This window comes from Anas platyrhynchos, chromosome 5 (genome assembly GCF_047663525.1).
Source record: "Anas platyrhynchos isolate ZD024472 breed Pekin duck chromosome 5, IASCAAS_PekinDuck_T2T, whole genome shotgun sequence".
NCBI lineage: Eukaryota > Metazoa > Chordata > Aves > Anseriformes > Anatidae > Anas > Anas platyrhynchos.
Window position 1 is genome coordinate 60,427,380 of NC_092591.1, and position 12,953 is coordinate 60,440,332.

At 36.0% G+C, this 12,953-nt stretch overlaps 1 protein-coding gene across 1 annotated transcript in view; it reads left to right on the forward strand.

Moving 5' to 3' along the window:
- Positions 1–12,953, forward strand: part of USH1C (USH1 protein network component harmonin) — a 43,528-nt gene that overhangs the window by 12,314 nt on the left and 18,261 nt on the right. The window contains exons 5-15 of the mRNA XM_027458855.3: positions 2,173–2,281; positions 2,386–2,410; positions 3,018–3,075; positions 3,824–3,927; positions 4,994–5,078; positions 5,496–5,555; positions 5,836–5,892; positions 7,015–7,157; positions 7,763–7,828; positions 9,082–9,206; positions 9,610–9,686. Of these exons, the coding sequence (XP_027314656.1) occupies positions 2,173–2,281; positions 2,386–2,410; positions 3,018–3,075; positions 3,824–3,927; positions 4,994–5,078; positions 5,496–5,555; positions 5,836–5,892; positions 7,015–7,157; positions 7,763–7,828; positions 9,082–9,206; positions 9,610–9,686 (909 nt within the window). The remainder of the gene's footprint in view (positions 1–2,172; positions 2,282–2,385; positions 2,411–3,017; positions 3,076–3,823; positions 3,928–4,993; positions 5,079–5,495; positions 5,556–5,835; positions 5,893–7,014; positions 7,158–7,762; positions 7,829–9,081; positions 9,207–9,609; positions 9,687–12,953) is intronic.

Below are 12,953 nucleotides of genomic sequence, written 5' to 3' on the forward strand. Positions count from 1 at the left end.
AAACTTCTCATTACTTTCTATTCCCACGGAGACTCTTTGGCCCCCTGGATTCCAGCCTACTTTGCTCTGCAAACATGTTCACAGCTGATCTTCATACCAAGCAACTGGATGAAAGGGAAGTTTTCCCCAGACCAGAGTTAGTATGGGCAGAGTCATCACATTAACTAACTTTCATTAAATTTGTTATGATGAGCCTCTCTCCTTCTAAATATTTTGGGTCAATGATGATGTTCACTAAGACTTCATGTTCGTGATATTCAATTTCTAGTATAAGGACCTTTTTCAAACCTACAACGAAAGCACAGAGCCTCTCAACAAAGTGATTGTAGATACAGTGTTTTTTTGTTTTGTTTTTGTTTTTTTTTTCTGTTCTTGTTTTTCTTTAATGAACGCAAGAATGCATTCCACCCAAGTTTTGTTGTCTAGAACTTGTTCCCTTACTTTTGCCAAAATTTAAAATCAGCCTAAAGAGGACACTAGCATGGAGAACTTAAGCCTAAACAAACACAATTTTGCAGCTCAAAACTTGAGTCTTAATTGGAAAATGTAGGCAATCATTAACTAGTAGTAATGCTGCCGTGAAAGCAGATTTATAGGGACCACACAAAATTTCATAATTAAGAACAAAATCCTATTAATATTAATGAGAAATATCCTGTCAACTACCCAGGTGGCATTTCGATATGTTTTACATACAAATATTCACAGTAGAAAATGTTGCTGGAGAGCAGTAAAGTCGAGGTATTTGGCATTGTGCTTGTGAAGATCAAAGTACAGAGATAGATGAGGGTAACATTTGGTTTGTTTAAGCCATTTCCTGGTAAGCGTTTACCTATCCTTCTGTGCAGAGGATTAATTTGGGTTGATTTGCCTAACGGGGGAGAGTTGGCACTACTTTTCAGACAGTCACATCACATAATTTGCATCAGGCAAAAGTGCTTATAATGCTCTGGCCAAGGCCTTGTGTTTTTCAGTGTCATCTCAAGCAGCTAGTAAGATACACCCTTAAATGATGTAGGCAGTGTCTCCATCCCTGATTCCTTCTTAGGCTACCTACCTAAGGGGACCATTAGGCAGAGTTCAGAGAAAATAGAAGATGTCCAAGTTGCCGTGTATCGAATATGGGTATAAATTAAAGGAGAAGAAGCCTCTTTAATTTAAAGCTTTGCATCAATACACTGTCATTTTATCACCATATAAGCAAGAGCTACAGCTGAAGCTACTTCTACTTACTCTTGAGTTTGCCTTAGGGATGACCCTAGTATTGTCTCTGCTATTCAGAGTACCCATTCTTGGTCTTTTCTCATCATGCTTTGTTTGGACTTTTTTGCCCAAATATATAGTTCGTGCACACAGAAACCCAAGTAAGCTTGGTAATAGGTGATTAGTTTGCCTTCTGTCTGCTGGGAGCTTCCTTGTATGTTTTTTGCCCCAAGTTTTCCCACTTTATTTTTCCACGTTAGGGGCCTAGGGGCCACAATAGTCTGGCAGTACTGTCTCCCCAGCCATAGTATGAGGGAGAAAAGATGGGTTGCTGCTGTGAAAACACCTGAAAAAGCTGTCATATTAATAGCACTCAATTTTGTAACTCATGTAGATGATCCAAGAAGACTAAAACTACTGCACCCCAAAATAAATATTCATTATGCTAGTGCATGACTATTGTAAATAATAAGATATTGCATTTGATATCGAGCTAAATTCATTAAAACAATGCAGTACTCTGATCAAGAATCTGGCAAGTTAATAAGATCAATGTTAACTTCCTATTGATCAGAAAAGTTAGGAAAGTATCTTAGAGAACATATGGTAAAAACCTGAATTACTAATGCATAAAGAAGGAAAAATGCTCCAAAATTGTTTGAATTGAAATATGGATACCTGTATATAAGATAATCTGCAGGGTTGAAGTCTGGCTCCTCTTTCTGCTTTCCACCAAATATTATTTGTAAAACTAGTATTCTGGCCATTTATCTATACTGTTGGTGTTGAGAATTGGTTTCAAACAAATACAGGTAAATCTCATCTGGCACTTACTTGAAATCCCCAGAATATTGAGAAGTCAACATCATCAAACCTCTGCATCTAAATAACTGCCAGATCACATCATTGCTTAGAAACTTTTTTTTTAATCTTATTTTACATTTTTTCCTTCTATTTTTCATTTCTGAGGTTGGAGATGAGATAGTTCGTATAAATGGATATTCCATCTCATCATGCACACATGAGGAAGTCATAAACCTCATTCGCACGAAGAAAATAGTGTCCATAAAAGTAAGACGTAAGTAACTTCAAAAATCTCCTGTATTGCTGAAGGTTGTTGCTAATTGATAGCTAGTGATCTGTTGAAATGCTGTTACTTAACACTGCATTTTTCTTTTTCAGATATTGGAATGATACCTGTCAAAAGGTAATAATATTTAATTTTTACACAGACTTTTCAATATTCAAAGAACCATTATGCTTATCTGTATGTTGGAAAATTTGTGAACAGGCATCTCCTTACCTAGTTAAAATGATATGTCTAGTGTGATGAGCAGGTGGATGTGGTGTTTAAAGTATCTGAGTTGTTAGGCCAGTTGCCTACTTAAATGAACTATTTTCTATTTCTTCTATCCTAGTGAATGCAGCCTGGAAATCTCATTATCAATGCACCTTGCTTAACAGATTTCTGCTGCTACTGCATGCGTACAACATCTGAGAACTGCTTCAGAGCTCATAAAAAAAGTTCAAACTATTGTCCTTTGTCCAGTTTTTTTGAAAAGGCAAACCTTTAAGTGGAATGGTGGACAAATGTTAACATTGAGAGGTGTGTCTCTGCATAGACATTTGTATAAGCTGTTCCAGTTTATAAGATTATTTTCCTGGTTATTCTTAGAGTTTCCCAATATTATTTCACTTGGAGAGGTTTACTCAATTTTAAGTTTGACCAGCTTTACTAGCCTAAAGAATTGTATGCTTATTCAATGTTCCATTTAAATAGCTCACCATTATTTTTAATCACTTTTTCCTTCCAGTTCAGCAGATGAACCCCTTAAATGGCAATATGTGGACCAGTTTGTGTCAGAATCTGGGGTAAGAGATCAATATTTTATTAAGATATTTTCTGGGAAGTCTGTAATTGTTCTGAACCACTCTATCCTCTGAGTTTATCACAGAAGTCATTGTATTTATTTTTAAGGTGCAATATCTTATTACAAGTATTCTGGGAGAAACATCTTTTGTGATATGAAATGATTCTAGAATCACTAGAAAAGAGCCTGATACAAATAGAATATCTTGTACTCATGAAATGGTACCCTATTTTGATTAAGCCTATCAATTTACCAGGCCATTCTTTGTCTATATAAATCTTTAAAAGATTATTTGGTCTATCTTTGTTATATTGGTGGAAGAAAGACAGGTATGAATGCAAATGACTTCAATGGGTTGCAGCAATGAAGAGAAAGACCACAATTATCATTCTTTTGCTTTCAGAAAGAAAGGCTTAGTTAAATAGTAATCATTATCAGATATTTTTCCAGATCTTTTGTCAAGGAACATCTAAATGATTATTTTGCCATATCACTTTCTTCTAATTTTCCTTCATCCTTTACTGGATAAAAGTTTGACTATTTAAACAATTTTCTCCAAATAGATAAGTACAGTCTTCCACCTCAGTCAAATTGTTCCACTGTACTTCACATTCATTTCTGATAGGTCCATTGAGGAATCTTACCTTGGTATTGTCAGGGTTTGGTCCTGGCTTCATGATATTTATAGTAGTCTTGATAGAACTTCAACACAGAATAACGTCTGCAGCATTTTTTTAATCCTTCTGCAGGAAGCAAAGGGCAGTGTCGCTGGTCTTGCCTCTTCTGGAGGGAGAGACAATAAAGAGAAGAAAGTCTTCATTAGCCTGATTGGTACAAAAGGCATGGGATGCAGGTGGGTGCATAGTTCTTACTTAACATCACTGATTTGTTAAATGAGACATCCAAGGCAGTTGTTTCCTTCATTCATTGATATGATATTAGGGACATGGAGACCCACACAGGATAAGGAAGACTAACAGCAGGACATCTGTGACACATGATATATTATTAGACAAGGTATAATACCTGTGTCCCAAGTTCTGACTTAAAATCAAAACAGTTCTCTATAATCTTGCTCTTATTGTTAAATTTGAGTTACATAACGCAAGTTGTGTCATGGAACTGGACCTTTTAAATGCTTTTAAATTTTAAGTGCTGCTCTGTGACATAGCAGGCTCCAGCACTACCTATAGTTAAATTGATTCCCTGAACTTAGACTGCTTCCTGTGAAACTTTTCTGAACTGAAAGACCATTGCCCATCTATATCCATTTCCTAAAATGAATATTGAATTTTCAACATTTTTAGAGATATGAACAGATATTTCTCAGACTCATGTCCTTGCATCTAGTTATGGAGGCTTTCTTAGACATGTAGGTATATTCAGTAAATTAGCAAGAAATTAGCAAGATGGGACTGAACAGAATATTTTCTAAAGCAAGTTTTCTTTCATATTGTGTGGAAGGTGTCAAGTTTAAAAATATATTTACAAACCTGTAAGGGTGATTCTGTATCACCTGCTAAATATATTACCCTCACAAATAATTGCTGTTGGCATGCGGCATAGGTTGCATCTCAGTGTTTCCTTGCTAGATGTTGGACCCTGATTGCACCATCTTTTTTGCTTCTAAATACATAATGAATTGCAGTTCATAACTATGCAAGAAATTACTAATTCATCATTGTATTACATGCTGGCTTTTCAATACCACTAGTGTCCCAGGAACTTAGTGTAGGTCAGTCTACTATGTTAGTTCCAGCATTTAAACCAGTATTTACAAGCTTGGATAATTTTCTTTTAGGTTTTAACAGTCTAAGTTCAAGCCTTCTTGCTTACTTTGTATTAACGTGTAAATATTATGTATAAATGTGTGTTTTTTGTTTGTTTGTGTTTGTTCGTTTGTTTTAATCTTACACCAGTATTTCCAGTGGTCCAACACAAAAACCAGGCATTTTTATCAGCAACGTTAAGCCAGGTTCTCTTTCAGCGGAGGTGGGCTTAGAGGTATGTATGCCACATTCCAAGGTAGGTACTACAAGGAAATCTTATTTGGCATTTATGTCTTCAGGTTTTCTGGATCATTGTAGAATCACTAGCTGTGATTTCCTTCCATAACAAAGAAATGTTGTGTATTACATTTCCAGTCAAGCAAGTTCCCTACATTTTAACAACAAAATGACTTCTAGGGTCAAACCAATTTTCCACCCAGTTCAGTATTTGATTTCAAATAGTGGCAGTAAGAAATGCCTATGGAGGACATGCAAACCTGGCCAGTTTTCCCCTTACACCCTGCCAGTACTGGTAATTATTGTATTGAGAACATTAGATAAAGTCCCTCTCTCTCTCTCTCTCCCCCCCAAATCTGGTTAGTATATGTATTAATTCAGCATCTATACTAAAATATGGATTAACTCCCTTTAGGTTGGTGATCAGATTGTCGAAGTAAATGGAGTGGACTTTTCTAATGTGGACCATAAAGAGGTAAGAAATGAGAATTCCTAATTCCATGAATACATAGCTGTCAGTTTTTAAGCTTCTATCCAATTTTCCTGGCTGCAAAAACATGTTTTGATACTGGGCTACTTAACCTAAGAGTGTATCGAACATGAGAATCTAGAGATCTGAACTGCTACCATCTTTTTTTCAGTTCATGTAGGTCTCTTGGTAATTCCAGCCTTGACAACCAGCATCGTTCATTGTTTGTATACAGGATGTTTATCACTAAATGCAGACTGATTTTTTGATTTGTTTCAATTTGCAGGCTGTCAGAGTGCTCAAAAGCAGCCGTACTTTGACTATCTCTGTGGTAGCAGGCGCTGTAAGTAGTATACTTGCAAAAGCACAATGTTTGTGAAAACTACTATATGGGCAAATAAATAGTAAAAATAAATAAAATGTAAAGCTGCATTTCATTATTATGTTTACGCTGCCAGATTCCATCAAACCAAGGTAGTTCAGTGTGGCTTTTCATTATTTCATTGATATGATATTCTACACAGATATGTTAACAGAAATTAGAAAAGGTGGCAACTGCTCCAGTGTTTACCACTGGCATCCTTAAAATGGTTAATTGTTGCTTTGGGACTCCTCTGCTCCACCCTACTTTACCTCATTTGCTTCTCCTTTCCTCAGTACACATCTCTGTACTGAAGAAGGGATTGTAATAGAGAAATTATTTGTTTCTTTACTCCTGTTTACTGGTCCAGCAAAAACCTTAATGCAAAGGCATTCTTCACTGCCTGCTTTTGTTCAAGAGATCTATACTTTGATCCTCAGAGATGTGAAAAATTCTGCCTTCGTAATTAATAGGATTTTAGTTTCAGTAATGAAATCTAGGTAGATGTTTTCAAAATGTTCCACAAGCAGCACCACTGAAATATCTTCCCTGAACAGAAAATAGTGCTGGTGTCTTCACTATAAAGCAAATTAAATAGAAACAAAACCAACTGAAACACATCAGCTAATATAATCTTTTGCAATATACGTTCCCAGCTTTCATTTTTCCTAAATGATGGTGCTCTTCCACAGGAGCATTAGAACACAGTGATTGTGTAGTTGTCTTCACCATCGGGATTCATTCAATGTGCTGCTCTCTAGCATTGAATTGCTCAGTCAGGTTCCAAGAAAGCAGAATGTGGAGTTTGTGCTGGGTAACGTACTGGGAGTGTCTTTGGCATGACCACTACACTACTGCTGATTTTAGTTGTTGCTTGCCTCTTCTAAGGTGTTTAGCAGATCATAAATTGGAACAAAACTGGAGTATCTCTTTGGAGTGAAATTACCAGGTCTTTTGGGGGTCTTTCACAAAGCATTCCTCACTGAAAGTTAAGTGAGGAAATGACAGATGTGCTGTTACATAATTGGTTTTGAATTATTCCCCGGAAAAACGATGTTAATGAGACTCTTTCGTGACTGATTTGTGTTGGGGTGCTGATTGCAGGGAAAAGAGCTGTTTATGACTGAAGACGAGAGGCAGAGGGAGGCACGTCTTCGTGAGCAGGAACGCCAGGAGTTGATGCATCAGAAGCGGCTTGCGCTGGAAACCAACAAAATCATCAAAGAGCAGCAAGAGAAAGAGAGATTGTAAGGACTCCGTAGGAGGGTCTGAAAAATGTAGCTTGGATTTGAAAAGGGCTTGTAAGACAGGAATAATCTTAAAGAGATTCCCAACTTAGATTAAGTTATGCTTGCTTTTGTGGAGTCTCTGCTCATAATTACTTATCCCCTTGATGTTCTGGGTTTTCCAAACCAACATTATTCAAATGCATGTCTTCAGTAGGAGAGTCACTCAAGAATCACTGTTCCCTGACTTTCATACCCCTATGGTTTAATGTGATATTTTGTATTTTCTTTGTGACATTCCCCCGTCCTTTATTTTTAGCGGAACAGTTACAAATTCATACTCTCACAATAACATGCTGTGGAACTGTCTCAGAAGGAGATAGTGACTCACAGAGTTGCAGAGATATCCTTCTTAAGCAGATGGTCTTGAATGTCCTCAGGTTTTAAATAATAGCATGTTGAACTCTTGATATCTTAAAGAAGACTTTTTAAAGGAGCTTTTTTTTTTTTTCTAATGTGCATGTGTTTACTGTTTGCATATTAACTATATGCTTTCCACACTTTGTGGAAGTTCTTACTCAGAAAATATTATTTGTATTATGATGTCCTAATTCATGATGTTGTAGAAGAAAAATGGAGATTTCCCAGAAGGCTGCAGAGGAAGAAGAGAGATATCGCAGAGAAATAGCGCAGTAAGTAACAACCTACATAGGCAATACGCTGCCCCAAAAAATAGAGTGTTTATGTATGTGCTTCTGTCTGAAAACACTCTCCATATGCTTTTCTAATAAATTTGTATATTTAGCTAAGCATAGGGCCCAGTGCATCCTGGAAGTGTACCACAGAGTTGCAGAATAGGAAACGTATCTGAAAAGCAGCACCTGGAAAACACAAGGGTTATGGTGATGATAAATTCAAAGTCAGCTCGAAGTTGAATGTTTATTTTTAGAGTATGTTATACGGTGTATATAGTATAGTTAAATAGTATGTACAGAGTAATTTAAGATTGAAGAAGTTTTGTGTCTCTGAATTTGTTTGCTCTACTGGCCGCTACATGTAATTTTAAGAGAAAAGAAGAAATGTGTCCTGGAAGGAAACACATCAAGGACGAAACAGAAGAATAACTAAAGGGATGGAAAATATGCATATGCTTAGGCACTTAATGACACTTAGTTTATATTAAAAAAAAAAAAAAAAAAAAAAAAGCTTGTTCAGTCTGTGAGAGGTACACAGTATAGTAATAGTCTTTTCAGATTATCATAGTTCTGAAAACCAAAGCTGAGTAGATTTAGGCTAAACTAAGGCTTACGTTTTTAGCATGTGATATTAGTTGTCTTGAGTAGAAATTTTACTCATAAATTTTTAAGTAAGCTTTTGCTTTTTGAGGAAGGATTTAATTAAGTGTTGCATTGAAAACAGTAAGTTTTATAACCTATCCTATCCAGGAAATCAGATTTTGATTAAATAGTGCTTTGACCACATGTGGGTATTTTTAAAATTTATCTTAGCTAAACTAGGGATTAACAAGAAAATCCCGGTATAAATAGTCATATATACCTCTAAGACCTGGTATATTTTGGCACCATATGTCAATATAGCAGTTCAAGACTAGCTAGAGCCAAGAATAGGCCTTAGGCTACTTAAAGGCACCATATGTGAAGCTCCAAGATAATAGGTTACATGGCAGTATAGTTGTGACATACCCAGGATTTTCTGATTTTTCCTTCAGACTGCCCTTTTTTTGATCGTGGTGCTTTTCTAGATACTTTCTGGGTAATTGTCAGTTAAATGACACTTCATGAAAGGAACATGGTTTGGGAGAAGGGCATTTTATGATTCTTTATCTTAAAGAATAAAATAATTAAAAGTAAATAATTGTAATGAGTTTACATTAATGTTGTTATTTCTATACTTAGAATTTGTAACTGCATTTTTTTCCTTATAGGATAACAGCAGAGGAAGAAAAAATTAAAAAGGAGTGGGAAGAAGACTGGGGGCCTAAAGAGCCTCCCAAATCTCTAAAAACTGTGACTGCAGAAGTGCACTCTGCCCCTCATTCTAAACACAAAAGTAAGTAATTGATTTCAGTCTGCTTCTTTGGTATTTATTTCAGACACAACATCAATGAGCTGTACGGAATATATCACTATTTTATGTCCAAGCCAGCTAGAGATGATTTAATGATTGTCAACACTGGAAGTGTGTGATAAATGTATGTAATGGCTCTTAGCAGGTACCTGGCTCACAACATCTACACCTGCTCTAACTGATGCTTTTTAACATGAAAGTTGGAAGTTGATTTGATTTAAGCAGGACCTCCATTCTTTTCAATTATGTGGAAAAATATCACATCACTAACTTCTTTTATTTCATGGAAACTCCCAGTCACACATTGCGGATCTCTATTTCATGGAAACCTCTAGTTGGACTGTCGTTTCTGTCTCCTCACTCCTTTCCTGCTTTGTTTCTCTAGAAGATTTAAAGGGAGTTGCACATGACCAACTTGACACAGATGACACCGATGAAGGGACCATGAAGCAGGACAAAAAGGTTTGCTGCTCAGCCTTAACTTCCTATCCTGATTCAGATTCTTCCTGTGTTTCACTTCCTCCTGACAGTCAGTCTTGACACTGAACCTATCATTTGTATTTGCTGGGGCAACGTGTGGTCCTTTGGTAAATGATGAAATGTTACAATACTGTCGCTGTCACTGCATTCTAGAGATACCTCGACAAGAATACAAAACATGTCAATCCTAAGAATGATGGATTATACTTAGAGTTGTGTGTGTTGTTACTGTTTATTATGTAAAATTATGGTAATGGATTACTTTGTATGATTTTACTTAGCTTATTCTACGGAATGGAGCTTTTCTTTTCTACTCAAATGCCAGTGTGTTCTGCCACAAGCTTGAATGAGTTTGAATACCTGTTTGATTTTGAGAAGGCTTGTTACAACTAGTGTGAAGTAAGACTGTGACCATAGAGATCTCAGCAATGCATATGGCTGTATAGTTCTATACGAAGCTTACTTATTGCATTTTTTTTTCATTTAACATAAGGTATGTGTATTAGTAAATAAGGATTATTTGTGACTAAGTGTACTGGCATAATTGATCAAGAAGTTATCTAAGATCTTGTCATGTAATATTGAACCTTTGTTGTGCCTTCAAATAAATTTTAATCAGTTGTGTATCAGCAGGGATTGATAGGAACCAGTCCTTGACTGTCCTTGACTTTTTTTTTTTTTTTTTTAAGAAGAAAAACAAAAACTTTTCCTTTACCTTTTTTTAGCTTTTGGATGGTTTTATCGGTATGAAGGAAAATTTCCCACAATTCGTAAGGTACCAAGTTTGATAAATAAACTTGTTTGCTGTGCATTTGAATTTTAATTCCTTTTTTCTTCTGTTTCTCCTCTTCCATTAGAATATACCAGACATTATTTAGAGATAGATGCTTCTTCATTTCATATGCATAAGTTAAGATGCTTTTTGGATTTTTTTCTTCTGAATACATTGACCTTCTTAAGTCCTGCCAGCTGCAATGGGAATTGTGTGTACTTGGCAGAAGGCGTTCAGCACAAGTGCACAGTGCATTTCTTCTGTTTTCCACAAATCCTCAGAATAATGTTCAAAAGAAAAAAGCCTCAATAAGAGGCAAAAATTCAATGGGAGTGAAGTATGTGGTTCCCAATTATACAAATATCCCAGTGAGAGGAGGGCTGAAGGCAAAAGACTTTCAGGCATGTGCATCACAGACAGTGAGCAAAAACAACAGAAAAGCTTTAAGCTCGATCGAATACCTCTCATCTAAAGAGTTGCCTCTAAAACATTGTGATTTCACATTACTTCAGCTCCAAATAATACTTTATTCCTGCTGTTGCTTTATTCTCTTTATTTCTTCCAGTGCATTTTATAGACTTTTTTATTATTATTTATTATTTTGACCTTAATAGAGCATAGGAAATGTCAGTGTACTCTGATGCCATTTTGTGCTGCTAGTGAATGTAAATCATCCTGGATCTGTAACGTGTAAAATTCAGTACACTTAGGAATTATATCTGAAAAATATTAAGAAATTTCAGCCTCTTCACACAAATAGGTGATCTTCTCAATGGCTGCTGGCAAACATAGTTTACAGAGCCTCCAAATAACTTTTCGTATAGTAATGAAGATCGACCACATTTTCTGTTGAGCTATACTACACTGTGTCGACTTGAAACTTGAAAAGATTTATTTTTAATCTTTTGCTTTTAGAAATATTTTGAAATATGGAAAAGGTGAATTTTCATCCTACTGCAAATTACTAATCAATTTTTTTTCTGTGCACGCACGAAAACCAAAATTTTACTCTCTACTTAAAATGTCTTTGGAAAGTGCACAGAATCCATGGAGAAAATGGATGGAAAGGACGACTCATCCTGTAGTAGCTGAATACAGTAATGCAATTAAAATTTGTCTCATAGACATTGAAGTTCTGAAACATTTTAGCACATGTACTGCTTAGTGAGCATTTACATTTAGTAATTTTTCAAATGTTGATACCTAGCAGGTTGACGTGCTGGGTGTTATGTTTCACAGACAGTCCTAAATGTATCTTATAACTCTTTAGAGGATAAAATGATATCAAAAATTACTACTAAAGTACAAACCAATTAACTCTGAATAAGACATGCCAGCAGAATGATGCTCAGGTTAAAACATTAGTGTGAAAAGATGAAAGTGTGATAAAAAACTAAAATTATCTCCAAAGATTATTGGTTTTCAATAATAGGAACATTTAACCACAAAGCAATAGAGAGCATATCCCTGAACTCTGTACTACAAAGCTCTAATTACTTTCTTGACTGAGAGGATGACATTTGTAGCTGCCAGGAAAAAATGTTTGCTTTGTTATAAATGTTACACATAGAAGGTGGGAGGAAGACAAATAATGATATGTAAGGTAAAGTATGGTCATGATTTGAATTCCTAAAAACCCTTTTGAAAAGCCATTAGCCAATGAAAATGAGCAGAGCAAGATCAAATCTGAATCTTAGCCTCTCTGGGCATTGGCAGGAATTGACAATAGGCGGCCAGCCCTGTTGCCCTTCTGTATTTTTTTTCAGTGTAACTAAGAGGACATGGGCTTTTCAACATGAAGTAGGCCCTAATAGTACAAGTTGGAGAGGGTAGCTGAAATGTGACATCACTGAAGTAGAAATAAGGAGCAGGGTATATTTCAGAAACAACAGGAACACGTGCTCCTAAAAGACTATGGAAAAAGTTTTGCCATTTGCTGGCATTAGACATGTAAAATTTTAGAGTTGCGTTGCGCTGTATTAGATATGCGCATGAGTAGATTTTATGTTTGGTCTTCATGATGCAGGGTTCTTTCCTGGGAGCAATTTAGTTGCTCCACTGATCAAAGCCTTTCCTTTCCATCTAATTTTTTGCATGAAGGCATGCAATGCTGTGTTTAGAATGTATGAAGCATGAAGGTTTTTTAATCATAGAACGGTCACATCTGTGTATACATGAGCATCTGTCACATGAAAGCAGTCAGTCTTGTATTCATGTAAAAGTGACTGAACGGAGAGATGATAAATGAAGATCAGACCAAAACTATTTGACTATTTGAAGTTTTTTAGTGGATCTATCTGCCCTACTGTTGTAGCTTTGCAGAGGAAAAGTTGAACTGTCTGATCTTGTATAACTTAAATGACTGTGTACAAGCCCTCAAAATAAGGTTGAAATTCCAGCAAATTGCTGGGGAAATTGAGTTAAGATTTGCTTCTAAAAGACTGGCCCCATACTTGCAGTGTAATTCAATTTTCAAG